Raw genomic sequence first — 21,438 nt, forward strand, 5'->3', positions numbered from 1 at the left:
TTTTGGTATCCAACACACTTTATCAAATATTACGATTTTTTCTTAATAATTAAAAAGATAAATGCGAAATTTCCAAGGCCATGCCCATTAGGTTGTAGCTATAGATATAATATTAGTTGTAGCTAACAGTTTCTACTTGACCCACACTACTATAAGAAGTTGAGCTACATAGTACTTGAATCATCTTTGGTAATACATTTTGGTATACTTTATAGCCAACCAGAAACCATTTTACCTGTCACCTTGGATTTTCCTCTTTCAGTTGTAGAAGGAGTTGGAGAAGGCGATGGACTTACTCGGGCTGATCTTGGACTACTTATAGAAGACCTAGATGCAGGTCTAGGTTCTAAAGTTGCTCTAGATTCAAGTGCTGGTGATACAGATTGCGCAAGAGGTCTAGTTCCTAAAGCTGATGCTGATCTTGATTCAGATGTGGATATTTCCGGCTCTGGGGTCAGACTAAGCTTTGTTTCTGGTAAAGGTATTGTCATGTTCTTGTACTGTTCCTCTAGACCAGATGCAGATAAAATTTGCTCCGAACGAATACTGGGGCTTGGAGTTATAGGTTTTTGTAAAGTGGAATCTTCTTCTTTTGTCATGCATAAAGTTTTTGTTGGGGATTCCGGTTCGTCTATTTGGATGATATGATCTTTTGAACCGAATTGAGATGGTGGAGTGAACCGTCTGTCGCTTATAGGGTCGAAAGCTGGGGTGCTTGGTTCAGAAGGTTCTTGAGATGATGATTTCAATGGCCTAGTCTGTTCTGAGCATCCTCCTTCGGACCCTGTGTAAGACAAATTGACAATTAAAATATCGTTAATGAAATCGTAACTATGAACAATAAAATTGGGACAAAATTACAATTTTTACTCCTATTTAACGGAAATTTTGTGAAAAAAAGTGGATATTCAATAAAAGTCATTGGTCATTAACGAATATTAGTTAAATCTCTTCACCGGTTTCTGTTAAGCATTCATATAATTTAGATTTGCTAAGAATTTCTTCACTATCTTCTATTTACACGTACTTTCTGCGATTCACGTTAATTTGTTTTTTGTTTAAATACTAAGAAAAAAGGCGTACCTCTATCTTCTATTTCGGCTTCCACTTGTAGTTCATGGTCATTCAGTGTTTCATCATCTGAATTCTCAGGTATAGGCGTTCTGCTACGGAATGATCGACCTACCAAAGTCAAAAGAAGCGAAGTTATTAACCTGTTACTTGCGACAATATAAGTATTATCGTCATACTTATTTATGGAATTTTCTTGGTGACTTATATTCTGCCGAGTGGTTCCCGGCCCCAATAGAAAAAAATAATAGGACCACTTCATCTCTTTCTCATGTATGTCGTAAAAGGCTAGACTAAGGGATACTTGGGATTCTTTTTTTAGGCGATGGGCTAGCAACCTTTCACTATTTGAATCTCAATTTTATCATTAAAATGGCCTATTGGTCTTTTGGAGACGGAGATAGACGACTTCAAGACCCTAAGCCTATACTCATAAGATATACCTAACAATTGCCTAACGACTGAAGATGCAACTGCAATAAGAAACAAAATATATATATGCCTCCTATTGGGGTAGGCAGATACTATCCACTTGCCACGATTTTCGTAGACAGAGACGAAATATCCTCCTAACTCCTGCATTATTTTGTAAACATTTCCGCAAAAGATTTGAGACAACAGATCTGAGAAACGATGTGTTCTGATCGATTTATGTAAATGTCCGTGCGTAGATAAATTGAATGAAAGCCTAAGATCCATAACTCATACATTTTTTATTTCATGAAGGATTTTAGTGAGTTCAAAGAAATCAATTTGCTTAATTTATTGACAGCAAGATTTTGACATCTCGATTTAAAAATAAATTTGAATTTCGAAAAAAAGCGAACAAATTAAAACAGCATTATTTGCCATAGAGTATCAGCATGTCAACTGCCTGTCATTGTACAATTTGTTAATATTGCTTGTTATTTTTTTTCTTTTGTGTTTTTGTTTGTTATCAATAAGATATATTACCTAAGTAAATTTTAACCATTGTAAAATAGTTTTATCATAAGCAGCATATATATTTCGATCATTACCATTTTGGTAAAAGTAATTCTCATCTCAGCGCCTTATTCACGCGGGCAAAGCCGCGTATAAAAGTTACCTCTAATATAAAAAAAGAAATGTGCATATATCTATCTAGTGTAAAATATTTTAAGTCACTTAAGATGTTCATTGTTAGGTAGTTACTTTGACAGGTTCTAAGTGTAATCAGAAAAACAATATACTCACGACTTCTCCTCAACTCTCTTTTTGGGGTTTCAAAGACCTCGTCTTCCAAACTCAGGTCGCCTATAGAGCTGCCCCCTCTGATCTCTCGAGCTGTGAAGTCAGACTTAATCTTGCTCCTCATAAATTTGGCGTAAGCAACTCTAGTTGTTGGAGTGACACCCGAGAGTTTAGGATTGAATTCTGAAACAAGGAATTGTTAATTATAAAAAAATCGAAGTATAATATAAATATACATTGTTGTTGTTAATATGCCGTGTGATTCCCGGCACCAATACAAAAAAGAATAGGACCACTCCATCTCTTTCCCATGGATGTCGTAAAAGGCGACTAAGGGATAGGCTTACAAACTTGGGATTCTTTTTTAGGCGTTGGGTTAGCAACCTGTCACTATTTGAATCTCAATTCTATCATTAAGCCAAATAGCTGAACGTGGCCATTCAGTCTTTTCAAGACTGTTGGCTCTGTCTACCCCGCAAGGGATATAGACGTGACCATATGTATGTATGTATGTATAATTTGTTTGTTCGTTTGTTTGTAATATCTGTATTGCACAGATATGTACACAGTTACAAGAAATAGTACCTATATAGTTATAAAAGAAATAAATCACTTGCAATGGCGGACTTATCCCATGAAGGGATCTCTTCCAGTCAACCGGCAAACAATAAAGGGACTAGATAATAGATAAATATTATTTTTGTAATGCTTGCCTACTAGTATGAAAATAGATAAACTCTGAATTTGATTTTAGTCGATAAGTAATAGCTTGGATGCATGAATAGAAAATTATCTAAATTAAATACAAAAATATTTTAATTATATGAAATTCAATTTTTGAGGGAGTTTAGATTTTTTTTTATTACTTATGTATTTATTTGAAAAAAAAAAATTAGAAGTTAAATACCATACTAGTCTAAAAGCTTGGCTTCAAAATATACTACCTATACCTACTTTAGGACATTTTTTTATTACATTTGTGAATGCATTGAGGTTTTTCTTTTCAAAACTCTTGTCTCTGTCTACCCCGCAAGAGATATAGACGTGGTTATATGTGTTAATGTTTATTTTTTAATATTATATATCCGAGTAGGTATATGGCGTATATTTTTAGAGGAAAGTACTTACCGAGAAGTTTCTGGGGGTCAATGGTCCTGGCAGACACATTCTCCAGGATGTGAGCTCTGAGGGACTGCCTGCTTCGTTTCTGGGCGTCCGTGGTGCCGATAGGATCCCGTCGGATGGTATTAGTCCGTACAAGGGCGTTCCAGTCGCGTTTTTTGCTATAAGATAAAAAAAAAAAAAAAAAACTAGGAACTATACAGTAAAAAAAAAATAAGTGTTCCAAGAAAAATCATAATTACGTAGAAACCTAGTAACGGAAGAATTCTGGTAGTTCAAGCGAAGAGCAGTTTCATGTATAATATACTATGGGCACAAAAACTCCTAAAATATTACAAGAATTGTTTTTATTAAATTACAAGGCAAAAGGTAAACGTATCATAAGGCAGCGATTTATTCCAGGTTACCTTTAAAGGTACCTAAGGTGAAACCAAATATCAACGCTGCCCTCGTACCATGGCAAGCGCGACGCCGTTTTTATCGCGCGAAAAACTATCGCTGTCCCGTTTTTCTGTCATAATAAAAAGTGAAATAGTTTTTATATATGTATTAGATAGTGAAATAAGGTTTGAAATTTTACCTGTCAGTACTTCCTCTCCTCACAATAGCTTTGGCAATTTGACTGAAGACATCTTTAGGTTTGCTCTCTCGAGATATGACATCTTTTATTATGCCTTCCACTATACCTATCTGGAAGTCTTTTAGTATTCTCCTTTCCATTACCTTTCCTTTTTTGCCTGACACTGTTAAAAAAAGGGAAAGAAATTTTGATTGAGCAAAAAAAGTTATATTGATGACATGATGCGATGAAGCAATCTTATCAAATTCACGATTTTTTATTTATATCTTTATCTTCTGAACGTGGCCGATCATTCTTTCCAAAACTGTTGGCTCTGTCTACCCCGCAAGGGATATAGTCGTGATTATATGTATGTATGATTATTTATGTACCAACCTGTAGACTCCTGCATGTTGAGTCTTGGAGTTTTCATGCCATTATTATGCAATATATCAATAAGTTCAAAACGGAGTGTAGATATATCTTGTCTTATCTCCATTACATCATCCTCCGTCACTCCCACCTCGTCCCGGGCCCTTTGCTCGGCTGTTACGTATCGCCTCACTAACACCCTCATTACAGCTTCGTGTTGCTGCCTCGCTTTCTCACGGCTTTTGTTCTGAGGAAGAATGTTATTACAGTGAGAAACATCTATATACTAATATTATAAAGCTGAAATGTTTGTTTGTTTGTTTGAACGTGCTAATCTCTGGAACTACTGGTTTGAATTGAAAAATTCATATTGTGTTGCATAGACCATTTATCGATGAAGGCTTTAGGCTATATAACATCACGCTGCAACTATTAGAAGCGAAGAAATAATGGAAAATGTGAAAAAAACGGGGTAAATTATTCATCCTTGAGGGCTTCAATGATGTTCAAAATAACTACCTACTTCCACGCGGACGAGGTTGCGGGCACAGCTAGTTATGAAATAAAAACAAAGCGTGATTGAGATAACACGAATCCGTGTATTCAGCCCCCGTTGCATGGATCACGCGACGCCGTTTTTGTCGCGTGAAAAAACGAGCGTTGTTTGGCGTTTTATTATGACGTATACGGGTGACTTTTAATTCAACTGCATTTTAACTGTTAAGTGTACTTATCTAAAGGATGTTTAAAAACGTTAATAGAAAAATATCAGTTCATATTTCAGAAAGTAGGAGAAAAAAATATCAAAATCCACGATCCTTAATACCTCATATCACCCCAGCCGGCGGAAAAGCGACGCGTAAGATTCAGAGGTCAACGACACAATTCATTCAGCTGAGCGATCTCGACAACTTTGCACTTTGACGACGTACGTGTGACGTAGTTTTTGAGGGTTTTTTCACCCTGTATTACGTTAGTTTTTCGCGCGATAAGAATTGCTTCGCGCGTGCCATGCTACGTTTTATTTATATGTATAGATATGTGTTTAATGATGAAATTTTCCGTCATAAGAGTTTATTAATAGTTAATTGCAAAATTATTAATGAACTCTCATGGCAATCTCGACCTTCTTCAAGTCTAATATTAGCTCGCTTTTGTAAAAACTTGTATCCGAAAAGCTGGTACTGTCGACTGGACCCTTTTCGCTTGGGTGACCACAAATAAGAAAATTAATTATTTCATAACCATCGGTGACGAAAATAAAACAGAGCATTACCATGAAAATGCAACGGTTATCGTACGCAGTTGCGAGTAATTATCAAAAAAATTAAAAGTTGATTAACTGAAGAAAGTGTGAAACTAGCTTTATAGAAAAGTTGCAAATTAACGCTTTACATACACAGATTGGATAATTTCTTATTCAATCGAGTTCTAGGATAAAAAAAGACATGGACAACTTGACACTCGCACGAAATTGTGACTGTTTAATGTGTCATTAAATAAAATGTAACTATGCAGTATGGTCAAAATATTTGTTTATATCCCGTATATATTTATTTCTTTGTATGCGAATTTGCTGTGCCGTTGCCTTAAATGTCGTGTGGTTCTCCTCACTTTAGAATACCCCTATACACTCCATATCATTCCCATGGATGTCGTAAAAGGCGACTAAGAGAAGAAGTAGGCGATGGGTTAGCAACGTGTAACTATTTGAATCTACATTCCAACATTAAGCCCTACAGGTAAACGTTGCTTTTCAGCCTTTTCAAGACTGTTCCTCTGTCTAACCCGCAAGGGTTATCGACGTGATTATAATGTTTCACATATTGTTGCCTTAATGTACGCAGCTGCGGACGAAATACTTTTACAAGCTTGGAGTAAGGGACCTAGCCAAAATAGATCAACTGTTATTCAATTGTAATAAAATCCGTGAGACTATAAATTGATATGGTTACGTACATTTTATGCAACGTGAAGGGAAAATAAGTGACCGAATTATAAGTATTGTCTAAAAGATAGGTTCGACATGAAAGAGATCTAATGGAATTGCCTAAAGCTAGTAAGTGATAGCTTAATCTATACTAATATTATAAAGCTGAAGAGTTTGTTTGTTTGAACGTGCTAATCTCAGGAGTAGTTCATGGTGTGGTTCGAATTGAAAAATTCTTTTTGTGTTGAATAGCATCACGCTGCAATTTTCAGGAGCGAAGAAATAATGAAAAATGTGAAAAAAGGGGAAAATTATTCATCCTTGAGGGCTTCAATGATGCCCAAAATAACTATTACACGCGTGCGAAGTCGCAGGCACAGCTAGTAGGGTAGATAAAACTCTTTATTGCATTATATAAGTAAAACATACAAAACAGCACAAGTCTCTTTTGTATGAGATTTTGTAAGACGTGGTACAAAGGTGGACTTATCGCTGATGTAAGATGCTAGGGGGCTTCTCGTAAGGTGCCCGATTGAAATTCGTGATGCGCATAAAGGCACAGATTCAAATCCCAAGTCATATACTAATGACTATTTTCGACGTTAATACGACGTAAATTAATTATTATTTGAATACTGACCGATGTTCACGCCTCATTGTCTACCCCGTAAGGGATGTTTAAATGTATGTATGTATGTCTGCATGTTTTTAATTTTTTGACGGCCTGTATAGTGCGCGTGTCTGTGGCAACGGCAGGTCCCGGGTTCGAATTCCGGCCAGGACATGAAGAGAAATAAGTTTCTTGTATTGGCCCAGGTCTTGGATGTTTATCTATATAAGTATAATATATATATATATATAATAAATATATACGGGACAAATTACACTGATTGAGTAAGCCTCGAAGTAAGTTCGAAACTTATGTTACGAGATACTAACTCAACGATATTATATTTTATAACAAATACTTATATAGATAAACATCCAAGACCCAGGCCAATCAGAAAAAGTTCTTTTTTCATCATGCCCTGCCCGGGATTCGAACCCGGGACCTCCGGTGTCACAGACAAGCGTACTACCGTTGCGCCACAGAGGCCGTCAAGTATTTATATACACATTCATATAATCACGTCTATTTCCCTTGCGGGGTAGACGGATCCAACGGTCTTGAAAAGACTGATAGGCCACGTTCAGCCGTTTGGCTTAATGATAGAATTGAGATTCATATTCTATTGGTGCCGGGAACCAGACGGCACTATGTAAGTATTTATTATATAATACTAGAGACCGCCCGCGACTTCGTCCGCGTGCAGTCAATCTAGCGCGAACTCCGAGGTAAAAATAGAAGCCTATATGTTATTTTGGGTCTTCAGCTAACTACATACAAAATTAATCGTAATCGGTTCAGTAGTTTTTGTGTGCGTAACATACATCCATACTGACATACTCGCAAACTTTCGCATTTATAATATTTTATTTATTTATTCTTTATTGTAACAATTACAATTTGTAAAGTACAATAGGCGGACTTAATGCTAATAGCATTATCTAACAGTCTACCATTGGGTTAAGCGGAGAACCTTTGTGTGGGTGATAATAATAATGTATAATAAACATACTTACTATACTATATTAGTACGATAGTATCATTGAGTCAGTACACAAGTCTCGAACTATCTTCGAGGCCAACTCAATCTGTGTAATCTGCCTGTTAAAAATTAAGACATATCGCTTTCCAATACTTACTATGATGGATCCTCTTTCTCTTCTACCGAAGCAGTGTTTGATCCAGCACACTATATGTTTAGGAGTAGGGATGATGTTGAACGGTGGTGGCACAGTGTCGCCATCTTCGAAATATGACATCCAGAGGTTGCTGCGGGCGAATTTCCATTCGATATCAGCTCTTTCCTGATGATAAAAATATTTATTTTATTTTTTTGGGAAACATGCAATCGTAGTTATTCTGCCGTGTGGTTCTTAGCACTAATAAAACAAAAAGAATAGGAACACTCCCGCCTCGTTTTCATGGATGTTGTAAAGGCGACTTAGGGATAGGCTTATAAACTTGGAATTCTTCTTTTAGGCGATGGGCTAGCAACAGCTAAACAGCTGAACGTGGCTTATCAGTCTTTTTAAGACTATTGGCTCAGTCTACATATAGACGTGATTATATGTATATATGAACAATTGTAATAACTCTGTCACAATATACTCATATTACAATACATAAATCAATATAAGTTTCCACTAGAAAATAGTACATAGAAAACGTTAAAAAGACTTTGATAATTTAGATAAAACAATTGTTGTGACACCCCACTTATTTAGAGTCTGCTTGATTATATTTAAATCGAAATTTGCTGAAAATGCTGTAGTGTAGTTTGTGCCGCCGCTTCTTTTATCATGGTTACGAGGCCACTCGCTTGAATATGCAGGATTTTACGCGCTGTTTTCAAATCTTCGTCCTTGTCTATGGGATTTTTATCATTAGATTCTATAATAGAAATAAATCTATTTCTTTTTAAACTTAATTTGTACGAAAATCGCCATCACCCGTAGGTACACCTAACTCAATTTGATCCAAAGGTGCGACTGGCAGATAACCTTTTGTGGCATTAATGTAGTCCATCAGTTGTGCATTTAACGTGCATCAAGTTTAAATAAATAAATCAAATCAAATCTTTTCCCTGGGAGCTACACAGAGACTCAGTCAAAGAAAAGAAAGTGGAAATATGTAGTCTCTGCTTAATTTTCCGTACGATACTTAATCATGTACCGATATGGTCAACTTGTTTACTTACTTATCACATCTTTCAATTTTAGAATTGGTTCCATTCGTTCTCAAAACTTGCACTCACTGCATGTCAGATTATGTTATATCTAAATGTGGGTAGTTTGTAAACGATTGTGAATACGTTTAATTTCAACAATAGCCCTGCATGGTCTAACAGACAGCTTTCAGATTCAATATAAAGCCACCTATTGTTTTGCTAGACTTCCCGCTTTTAATTGTTATGGGAATTTAATATAGATTCATTCATATAACTTTTTGAATTGAAGTTTGTAATACTAATTTTGTTCACAGCTATTACACGGCTTGTAGAGTATCGTGTGATTCCGGGTTGGGAACAGAACCACTTCTGTTTTTTCCAAGGATATCGCAAAATGCGACTAGGGCTGTAAGTAATTTCTTTTAGTGCAAGCTTTCAGCTAGTCTGGTTGAAAATAAGCCCAGCTTGTAAAAGTTCAGGATTGTAACTTAGGGTTCTCCTTTTAGTAGATGGGCTAACAACCAGTCACAATCTTTTCTTAAAGTAAATTCTTGCTCTTTCAATTCTAGTATTAAGCCATTAATGCCGTCGGCTGAACCTTTCAATCTTTTGAAGACTCTTGGGCTCTATTTATCCCGTATGGGACAAATACTTTTAAGTATTCAAATAAATTTTGAACAATAATATCTTCGATCAACGTCTATTAATAAAACCTATGTCTTCAACTTACCGAAATGATCTGATATGAATTGGACATCATAGCAATCAGCATATTCAACAAGACGATGATGTTGATCACCGAGTAGGAGCCGAAGGTGAGGAGAGCCCAGAATCTGGTGAAGCTCTTGATGCCGGTGAGCTCAAATGTGGTAAGATCCACCAGGCCGAAAGACGCCCAGAAGAGCGATTGGGATGTTTCGAATAAACTGAGAAAAAAGCAGAAAACTTTTAAATTTTGTAAGAAATTGAAATAATTGTTTTAGCACTAGGTATTTCAACTAGACTATAAATAAGAAAAATAGGAACAGACTAAAATAATTCTTGCAATAACGCTTGAGTCAACAATTAATATAAAGAGTGGGTGTAGACAGAGTCAACCCATACCAAGTACCAGTGATTTGTTTCTTTAATAACTATGTAGCATTTTCTTGTTACTGTGCAAATTTTTATGCAATAAAGATATTACAAACAAACAAACCAAATCATAATCTTTCTACCACTAACAGTCTCTGAGTAAAACCCCGGAGAGACAGACAGACATGGTATACTATAAACCATGGAACCCTTAGAAGACAATGTTTGAGGTTTAGAAGAAGACTGAAGGTTCTTGAAGGTAAATTGTCTTCTAGAACATCCTGAGAGAATGCAAGCACTCACTTGGCATATCTTCTCCATATCGTACAAGCGCGTTCTTGGTTATCAAAGTCCGGTAAACCATTGGCAGTGTGATAGCATTTGTTTTTCTCTAGCTCGGCGTAATACCACATCAGTTGGTTTAAACCTAAAATAAACATAAAATATCTTAATTTAGCAAGTAAGGTATATGATCACCATAATTTTTTATCCCATGTTCTACTCTAAATGGGGTCGAAACAGTATATTTATCTTTTTCAATTTGGTCTATATTTCATTCCTGATAAGTAAGACAATATGTATACAAGTCATCATCATAAATGCGTACGCCCGTTGATAATTCCTGGAGAGAATCGAAAGTCCGTGTTTGGAAATGAAATAATTTGAGAAAGTCAATGGGATTGTGGAGTATCTGCCGTTTGATGGCATGGCAAATCGGAATAGTGCCCAAATGAAAACATTATCATGCTAAATAAAATAATATTAACACACAACTCACCACATCCAAAAGCAAATAGCACCAGCATATAAACGAAGAAGAATTTGATAATGTCCAAGATCATTCTTCCAAGTGACACCTGAAGAGGTCCCAAATAAGGGTTGATGGAGAAGATATGCACCAGTTTTAGGAAGGAGAAGATCATGCCCGCAGCAAAAGCACCTTCGGAAAGCAGCATGGGGTCATAGGAGTCCCATCTTTCACGAGGGTACCAGGGGTCTAACCCGTTTTTGAAGTCACGCTAAAAAGACATTTGCTAGTATAAATTTTCTTTATGAACGACTTTTTTCCATTTCTGCGGTATAATATCGTTCAAACTTCCACTCAAATCTGTTCAAGTCCCAAGCGTAAAATACAAATAGATAGTTAATTTCACAAATGTATCGTAAGACTGGTAAAAAAGGTATGATATAGTTCTAAGGCTTCTAACAGCACAAAGTGTGTAATAATATGCTGAAAGATTAAGATAATTCTACTAGTTGAAACATACAGTGATTATCAACTAAATACATACTTGAACTATGTACCAGGAGGAGACCCTTAGGCTGATCCAAGCAATGTAGAACATGTTAGTGATGAAGTCCACAATATTCCAAAGATCACTAATATATTCTGTGATACCGCCTGTCCAAAGTGACCGGATTTCAGCCCATATTAAACCTAAAATAAGTAAATCGACACTTAGAGTGGTATATTTAACTTTTTATTAAAAAAATTCAGTTCATGCATAAAAATGGAGTGATGTAAGTTCAATGAATGAAAGAAGAGACAGGGAAATGAAAATTTTAAGTGAGATAGTTTGCGATAAAATGCAGTAGTAGAAAGTTTAAAGCAAGATGTCAAGCGAAGAACCAAAAATTACCAAGCGAGACGTCAAAAGAGAATAAAAAAAAAATCTAAAAATTAAAGTAAGACACAGAAGAAAAAGGAAAACAAAGTAGCAAACATTTCAAGCGAAATGGCAAAAAAAAAAAACAAAGGAAGATGTTTTATTCAAGATGATAAACATAAACAGTGGAAGTAGTTTCATGAGATGATGCTGATTTAAAAAATTACTTAAGATTTGAGTGAGAACGTGAAAGCATGCCAATAAACTCAAATTTACTTGCTATGAAGATGACGACTGTGAATTCTATGAGGCCTGGTAATGATCCGCGTTCGTGCTCTTTCCAGAATTCTACCAGTTGTTGTAACCAGCGGATCCCGGACCATTCCAGGACTAGATATTCCGCTCGTTGAGATGCCAAGGACAGGAGAGCTGAAAAGATAAGTCAAAGTTAGATATGATAAAGATTCGCTTACAGCACAAACTCAAGTGAGTTACCTATATTAGGTAAATCTAGAATAGATTAAGCTTATGCTAACAAAGATAGAGAGGAGACTTAACCCAAAATAAATAGAAACATTTGATCGGTACCATTATCTTCTTAATTCCAAGAATTTCAAGAATTCCAAATCATGATCATGATCTTATTAACGTTATGAACGCAAACCGTAGATATTCATACGCCTGAACGGATAAATTTTTTATAACACATAATGATTTTGATCTAGTAAGAAATCCAATTAATAGTCGAAGTTTTTAATTTCATTTGTGCTGTAGAGAAAAGGAAACATCGACTTGTTATGTTACTATGAAAACTTACTGAGAAACAACATATAGGAGGAACTGTGGCAGATGAACTTGACGAAAGGCTTCTTCATAAACCTCCCGTATTCCGAATTTGGAGCCAGCATGTAGATGGTGCAGTAGACCGGGAACATCACTCCCAGTTTTGCTACCTGGAAACTTATTTGATGTTAGAAGAAAATGATTTCCCCTGATGTTAAAGTGTACCAATATTTTGATCGTTAAGTTTCCCTTCAAAAGAGGAACGCCAATAAATTCAAGAGTTGGATGGTCAGGCTGGTAAAGAGTCAGTCGGGTCTCCGATGCCCTATTATTAATTAATCACTTAAAATAAACTGGACAATTTTAATTTACAAGTCAAATTCTCCTGCGCAGTTCATGTAAGTTGTTTGAAGATAGAATGAGATGTCATTTTGTCTCTTGAAGATCGCCTATGACTCTTCTTCTTTCTCCTGACTTTAGTCCCGGTTGCATCCTCATTATTCTGGAGAGGAGCCCAGGTATGATCATGGATCCTGGATTGGGTGAGTCAGGTTTTTACACGAAGCGACTCCCGTCTGATCTCGGCAACATTTGCAGGTAAACTAAACCCGTGGATCGATCATGGTTTCAAATCCAGTTGCCTAAATCTGCGGCTTTCCTCACGATGTTTTCCCTCACCTTAAGAATAGCCCGTCACTATTTTCATATTAAATATTACATGTGCCGTGTGGTTCCCGGCACCAATAAAAAAAAAAGAAATACGACCACTCCTTCTCTATCCCATGGATGTCGTAAAAGACGATTAAGGGATATGCTTATAAACTTGGGATTCTTCTTTTGAGGCGATGGGATAGCGACATGTCATTATTTGAATCTCAATTCTATCATCAAGCCAAAAAGCTGAACGTGGCCTATCAGTCTGTTCAACACTGTTGGCTCTGTCTACTCCACAAAGGATATAGACGTAACTATATATATGTATGTAAATATTATATCATTTTGCATTTGTTTGCTTACATTGTAACTGTTTACCTGTATACATTGTCCAACAATGTTTTTCCTCTTAAACCCGGGTAGTCCTTCATACCAGATCGCTCCCAAAAGTTGTTGCACGTTTGGATGTGCTACAAACTGTGAACAAATGAAATAAATACTTAAGTGGTTGCTAAGAAAATACATATTTCATAAGTACTCTTCATATATATAATCACATCTATATTGTTGGGTAGACAGAGCCAACAGTCTTGAAACTACTAGAGAGATAGGCCACGTTCAGCTGCTTGGCTTATAGTAGAATTGAGATTCTAATAGTGACAGGTTGCTAGCCCATCATATAAAAGTAGAGTCCCAAGTTTATAAGCCTATCCCTTAGTCGCCTTTTACGACATGGGAACCAGATGGAGTTATTATATTCTTTTTATTTATTGGTGCCGAGAACCACACTCCAACGTTAATATTTATTAAATTCTTATTTATAGAGTCTCATCTGCATTATCAGTAGATGTTGAAATTGATATCTTTAATAAATAGCATTCCTAAATATAGGCGGACTTTTATACAATTCCTTTTACCAGACGATGTAGTCGATGGCTTATCAGAGATGAGTTTCACAATAATATTTTTTTATTTACACTGTTGTTGAAATTAAGTTCTTTTAAATCAAGTAAGTAGATGTTAACTTAGTTAAAGTAAGTAATTTTTTTTATTTCTTTATAAATAGTTATTGTTGAGCGTTTAGAGATTGATATAATCATTTTGTTTTATATTAGTGAGGACTTGTAATTGACCATTTGATCATATATGTGGCGCTATTTTATGTAAACGATTGTCGGTCTTCCAAAAAAAATTAATCTTAATTTTATTATGATCTAATTCCTTATAGCTTGCTATATTATCTATCGCATATGTATAAAATAAGTGAATTTAATTTCGTAGTCTCAAACTTAATTTACAAATAGAAATTACAACTTTGTAGTACCTATCTACGGATAAAATAAGTGAATTTAATTTCGTAGTATCAAAATTAATTTACGAAAAGAAATTACAACTTTGTAGTACATGTAAATAAGGTTTTGCATTCAAGTCATATAAATGATGAGCAAAGAATTCTAAAAGATAAGAAGTCATATGTTTCTTTTAAGATACAAACCGTAACAAACTATCGCACGTACCCTTATACACGTAACATGAGAATAAGGCTTATACTCAGTACACAAAAAATTACTTTTTATTTAAACCTATATAACTTTATATAGTTTTATGATGGTTTCTAGCCTATTGCCCAAAATAAGAATCCCAAGTTTATAAGCCCATCCCTTAGTCGCCCCTTACGACATCCATGGGAAATGAGATGGAGTAGTCATATTTTTTTTGGTGCCGGGAATCACACGGGGTAGATAGAGCCCACAATATCGAAAAGACTGGCAGGCTATGTTCAGCGGTATGGTTTAATGCTGGAATTGAGATTAAGATAATGACGGGTTGCTATCCCATCGCCTAAAAGAATATTAAGTTTATTGCCTTACTTGCCTTTTACAGTATTCACGGGAAAGAGATGGCGTGGTTTTAAAGCGTGGGGAACCACACGGCATGTAGAAAATAATTATGATTTAATACATTTTCTTAGTGTGCCACGGACTTTACGTTGAGTTATTTGAAGAAAACGCTCCCAGGATTCAGTACAATGAGGAGTTACGACGTTAGCTCACTTGAAGCCGAACGAAGGAATCGTGTAGGTTTTCGAGTCGAAGTGGACGGTTTAAGAAATAGGGGAAGACCGAAAAAGAGATGGATGGATAGTATGAGTAGAAAGGAAATGACCAGTGAGAAGGCAAGTGACAGAAGTAATTGGAAAAAACCAACATACTGTGCCGACCCCACGTAAAAAGTGGGAAAAGGTAACGTTAAAGAGAAGTTGAAATCTCAAGACCCAGCGCTTTAGACTATGCATTGATATATCCGTTGTCCCTTTCATGAATTTAGGTCACTTTTACTTCTTCCCCCCCTTTTTCCTGGCTTTAGTCCCAGTTGCATCCTCACCTCTCTCGATGGGAGCCTGGGGTATGCCTATGACCATGGATCCTAGATTTGCGTGAGTCAGGTTTTTATACGAAGCGACTCGTATAACCCGTATTGGATCGATCATGGTAATACATCCACACGATGTTTTCCCTCATCGTAAGAGTTAGTATTCAAACTAATGTAGTACATACTTCGAAAATAGTCATCGGTACAGTGCCGAGGAGTGATTCGAACCTGCGCCTTTCTGCGCATCACGCATTTTAACCGGGCATCTTACCGATTTGACCACCGACGTTCTGTTAAAACTTATATTGTGTACTTGTACTGTAACTTACTATAATGTAATGTAGTTGTTACTGTAATGTACTTGTACTGTAACGTACTGTAACTTGTATTTATTGATGTATTTGGGTACGTTTGAGACAGGTAAAGTTTTGGGGGTGGTTTTAAATATCTTTTTGACACACCAACAGTATACACATTCCACTATTTACAACAAGACAACTAATGTGTACAAAAAACATGTAATTTTCATGTAACAATTAACTATTTTAGTTCATAAATTAATGATTTCTCGCAGGAGACCAATTACATTTGTTGTATTATCAAACTGCTTACCATTTTCTGCTTATATTTTATTGCCAGCTTCAGTCTGCCCAGGGTCTGTCGTTCCCCGGGCTCCCACGTGTCCAAGTCCCAGGGGTTGTAGTTCAGCATAATCTCCAACTCCTTAGAAGTCCGGGTGTGGTCCAGCAGGGAGGTGGCGAACTCTTGGCACTGCTGTCGAAGAGCCTAGGAAAATACAATTAACTTTGTTTATTCGAGTCATTTAAATTTATTCATTTATATAATCACGTGTATATCCCTTTCGGGGAAGACAGTCAGCAGTCTTGTGAGACTGGCAGGCCACGTTCAGCTGCTATGCTTAATAATAGAAATGAGATTCAAATAGTGACAGATTGCTAGCCCAAAGCCTTAAAGCAGAATCTCAAGTTTATAAGCCTATCCATTTGTCACCTTAATCATATCCACGGGAAAGAGAAGGAGTGGTCCTATTCTTATTTTTTATTGGTGCCGGGAACCACACGGCACGTCCGTCTTATAGTTTCCACCATACCTTATACTCCACCCGGAATTCCGTCTCCATGCGACTCAGCCTCCCCAGCTCCCAGGAGAGTTGGAAGGCGGTCAGGAGAGGGTCTGCCGATGAGAGGGCGATGAGGGAAGGCGAGGTCAATGCCCTGTACGCGTTGATGCGTGCTTGGGAGTGCCTCAGGGAATCCTCTTGGGAAGACTGGACGCATTCGTCGCAACCGCACCTTGAAATAAAGAAAAGGGATTGTAAATTATCCTTATAACTATCTACTATCGTTGAGTTAGTATATCGTAAAACAAGTCTTGAACTTACTTAATAAATATTTACTCTTATGGTGTAAAGAGTTTATACATACATACATATTATCACGTCTATATCCCTTGCGGGGTAGACAGAGCCAACAGTCTTGTAAAGACTGATAGGCCACGTTCAGCTATTTGGCGTTACGATAGAATTAAGATTCAAATAGTGACAGGTTGCCAGCCCATCGCCTATAAGAAGAATCCCTAGTTTGTAAGCCTAGCCCTAAAGAGTTTATCTATATACATATACATATATATAAAACAGCACAAAATAAATTTATTATACAAATACCTACTATCTACCTATAGTTACTATATTCTGTATTAATATATAAAATATAACATACTTATCAAGTCAAATCGCACGAACCAATCGAATAAACTTGTCGATTGATCGATACCGTTTTGATCGCCGTAACGTCTATTTAGAGATGGTTTGTAAACATTTTCACAGGAAATGTGTTCAAACGGCAATAAACTTGTAGCTACGTACTTCTTAATTTAACTCACATCAAATAGAGATTAAAATTTTGCGTAGCTAACCGACTGTGTAATAAAAGTTGAATGTTACGTTGACCTAGCGGCCAAAATTTTAAGGTAGGAAGGTGAATAGGCGTATCACTTTAATGTATTTCGAACATTTAATGCATACATAGTTAAATGTGAATTTTTTTAAATAGCGTATTCAAATTCAATTGCCGTGTTTTTCCCGGCACCAATAGGAAAAATAATAGGGCCACTCCATATCTTTCCATGGATGTCGTAAAAGGCGACTAAGGGATAGGCTTATAAACTTGGGATTTTTTTTTCAGGCGATGAGCTAGCAACCTGTCACTATTTGAATCTCAATTCTATCATTGAGCCAAATAGCTGAACGTGGCCATTCAATCTTTTCAAGACTGACAGAAGACGGGGCTCTGTCTGCCACCAAGGGATATAGACGTGACCATATGTATGTATGTAAATATGTTAAAGGAAATTGGTGGAATCATTGCTTGCCCCATTGACATACTTAGTATAACACTGACATACTTATAATAACGGCAAATTTGCGCCCGTGTCTAGCAAAATTTAAGTCTTAGCTATATCTAAGATGACAGATCTAAAACTAATGGGATGATAGCATAAAATGTCTATATACCTACTTGACGTCGTGTGGCACAGGCAAAGTGGCACCTCTGTCAAGCAGGATCTTCAGTATCTCGTAGTGGTTCCTGTGAGCCGCCAATATGAGGGGCGTGATGTCTGGTGTGAAGGTCGCTGATGACGGATCAACTGACTCCCAACTCTGAGGACAATTGTAAATATAAATAAATATATACGGGACAAATTACACTGATTGAGTTAGCCTCGAAGTAAGTTCGAGACTTCTGTTACGAGATACTAACTCAACGATACTATATTTATTTTATAATAAATACTTATATAGATAAACATCCAAGACCCAGGCCAATCAGAAAAAGTTCTTTTCTCATCATGCCCTGGCCGGGATTCGAACCCGGGACCTCCGATGTCACAGACTAGCGTATTACCGCTGCGCCACAGAGGCCGTCATCAATTGTATACATAATATATGTACATATAGTCACGTCTGTATCCCTTGCGGGGTGAGTAGATGTTTATTGGGAATTCTGGGACACTTTTGTGTCCCAGAATTCCCAATAAACAAAATTCGATTCATTCTAAACACAAAACATTAGTCGAATGCACTCACCTGACTCCATTATAAAATTGATAAGAATCACCCGCGAGCTCGGGGAAAGATCACACACCGAACACACTTTTTACACATGATTCATTCTAACCATCAAACATTATTTTGTTGTGCTTTCCTGATTCCTGTTTTACCAACAAGATTTTACATGTTAAATTATAAAACGTGTTTATTCGTTAAATCTAAATTCATTTCGCTCAAATTCGTTGAGTACTGCAGACGAGTTTAAGCACATGCTAATAACTAGAAATGAAATTTGTGAAACAAAAAGACTCACTACAATTAGATTGTATTTGTCCTGCTTCATCACAAGAACCAAAACGACACGGAAACCTTCTGCCGAACACAATACGTTGTATCGTTTGTGGTCCATCAAATTGTGGAAAAACCAACTTAGTAATAAGTTTATTGTTACATACAGATGGTCCACGATTTTGTAACTTATATGTTTATTCAAAATCTTTATATCAAGCAAAATACTTATTTTTAGAGAAAGTTATGAACATGGTTTCTGGTACAACCTTTCATAAATACAATCACAATTGTGAAATTTTTAGTCCTCACGAAGCGCTACCTGATTCAATTATAATATTTGATGATGTAGCTTGCGAAAATCAGAACAGCATTAGAGATTATTTTGCTATGGGTCGACATAAGAAAATTGATTGTTTTTATATTAATCAAACATATACAAAAATACCTAAACAACTAGTGAGAGACAATTCCAATTTGATTGTATTATTTAAACAAGATGATATTAATTTGAAACATGTTTATGATGAGCATGTAGGGTCTGATATGTCATGGAATCAATTTCGTGAAATGTGTTCAAAAGTTTGGAAAAAGCCTTTTAATTATCTTGTTATTAATAAGGATTGTGATAAAAACAAAGGATGTTATAGGTCAGCATTTGACACTTTTATAGTTCTAGATTAACATACTTAATACAATGTAGTGATAATGAAAGGTCACTTTAAAGTGTGATCTGCGACTGAACACAATATCAAGCAGTAAAATGGAAAAAACATTTAAAAAACAAATAGTAAAGTCAGCAGCAGCTGTTAAAAGAAAAGTGGGGATGATTAACGATACAAAAAACGTAAATAATATGACACTGGAGAAAATTTTCAAACCTATTGTTGATCCCCTTAATTTGATAGCCAATAAAAATAATGAAAAATGGGTTGAGAATGAAAATAATTACATTCCCTCTGTTGGGAAAAAATTTAAAAATGAAAGTACATCGTCTTATTCATCCAATGAAGAATCGAATGACACTGTTTCTGAAAGCGACTTTCCTAATAATTACAACAAAACTTTTGGAGTAAGACATGAGCGGGGAAAACTAATGCTTGGCAATATTCGTGTTTTCGATAATGATAACATTCTGAAAATAGGAACTCGAATTTTAAAGAAGACAGATGGTTTAAGAGAGTTACTATTTAAAAGGAAACCTGATCTAGAAAAAGTCAGAGAGGAGGACTTGCAAAATTATAAATTGTTACTAATTGATACTAATGCACATCGACGTAATTATGAGTCATCTAAACCTATAAACAGTAACAAAGGTTTTAAATACATTAATGTCATTAAGCCTTTATTTAAATTCTCAAAAAATATGACTTCAAGTGTAGAAAGTCTTCCTCAAGGAAAAGGTATTCCACTTCTGAAAAAAGTAAAAAAATATACTGATTATGTTTATTGGGATGATCCCAACGAACTGGTAGAACGATTAAAATTGTTGTTAGGATCACGAGCGGCTGGCAATAGTGGTGTAGATAATGAAATTATTGCAGTCATAGAAGAATTACGAGAAGCTGGAATTATAAATATAGAACATAAACAGCTATCGCCACAGAAAATGACCAGTATAATTCGAGATCTCTAATCATCTAGACAGCAATGAATGTAGATAAGTTCGGTCATCACGTCCATAAACGTTTGCGATTATTGGAATTTATCGACACTTTAAACAATACATTGGTGAAAACTGATGCTGGACACTATGATTTGAAAACATCTAAATTAAAAGGTCTTTCATCTCCAAATGAAGCCGATGAAGCAGTGAACAAAGCATACGTCGATAATATACTACAAGAGTTAAGAAAAGAAATAAGAGTGGTTAATGATAATATACAAGTATATTTAAAAAAATTGGAAAAAGCTACATCAGACCGTTTGTCAAAATCGTTTTATACAAAACAAGAAATAGATAATTTGATTGAACTTAAATTGAACCAACACAATGAGCAAAAAAAACATAGTGGATGAAATTCATAAAGCAGCAAGAAGAAATTTTCCTCGTCGATTTACAATTATAAAAGGAATAGACGACTTATGGCAAGCTGATCTTATGGATTTTCAGAAATATTCTTATTTTAACAAAGGATATAAATATGTTTTAGTTGTAATAGATACTTTTACAAAATATGTGTGGACATATCCTATAAAATCAAAAAACAAAAAATGTGTGACAAAAGCAATGTTTGAAATTGTATCTCGTTCAAAACGAAAACCTATAAATTTACAAACTGATTTAGGCAAAGAATTTTATAATGATGCTTTTAATAAATTGTGTAAGAAATATGACATTAATCATTATTCCACCTACTCCACCAAAAAAGCTTCTATTGTGGAAAGAGTTATTCGTACAATAAAATGTAATCTTTACAAAATGTTTAGTTTGTATGGTTGTTATAAATGGTTAGGACCAAATTTAAATTCCGTTGTAGAAAAATATAACAATACTACTCACCGTACTACTAAATTTAAACCAGTCGACGTAAATAAAGTAAACCAGA

At 35.7% G+C, this 21,438-nt stretch overlaps 1 protein-coding gene across 1 annotated transcript in view; it reads right to left on the minus strand.

Moving 5' to 3' along the window:
• Window positions 1-21,438, minus strand: part of LOC106136619 (transient receptor potential protein) — a 50,054-nt gene continuing 28,616 nt past the window's right edge. The window contains exons 5-21 of the mRNA XM_060950248.1: window positions 18,069-18,211; window positions 16,643-16,844; window positions 16,144-16,317; window positions 13,537-13,635; window positions 12,539-12,674; window positions 11,998-12,150; window positions 11,407-11,552; window positions 10,893-11,133; window positions 10,418-10,541; window positions 9,771-9,966; window positions 8,013-8,177; window positions 4,361-4,583; window positions 3,986-4,148; window positions 3,412-3,566; window positions 2,287-2,466; window positions 1,084-1,182; window positions 1-784 (exon numbers count right to left, since the gene is read on the minus strand). Of these exons, the coding sequence (XP_060806231.1) occupies window positions 210-784; window positions 1,084-1,182; window positions 2,287-2,466; window positions 3,412-3,566; window positions 3,986-4,148; window positions 4,361-4,583; window positions 8,013-8,177; window positions 9,771-9,966; window positions 10,418-10,541; window positions 10,893-11,133; window positions 11,407-11,552; window positions 11,998-12,150; window positions 12,539-12,674; window positions 13,537-13,635; window positions 16,144-16,317; window positions 16,643-16,844; window positions 18,069-18,211 (3,174 nt within the window). The 3' untranslated portion in view covers window positions 1-209. The remainder of the gene's footprint in view (window positions 785-1,083; window positions 1,183-2,286; window positions 2,467-3,411; window positions 3,567-3,985; window positions 4,149-4,360; window positions 4,584-8,012; window positions 8,178-9,770; window positions 9,967-10,417; window positions 10,542-10,892; window positions 11,134-11,406; window positions 11,553-11,997; window positions 12,151-12,538; window positions 12,675-13,536; window positions 13,636-16,143; window positions 16,318-16,642; window positions 16,845-18,068; window positions 18,212-21,438) is intronic.

The sequence above is a fragment of the Amyelois transitella genome, chromosome 21 (assembly GCF_032362555.1).
Source record: "Amyelois transitella isolate CPQ chromosome 21, ilAmyTran1.1, whole genome shotgun sequence".
Taxonomy (NCBI): domain Eukaryota; kingdom Metazoa; phylum Arthropoda; class Insecta; order Lepidoptera; family Pyralidae; genus Amyelois; species Amyelois transitella.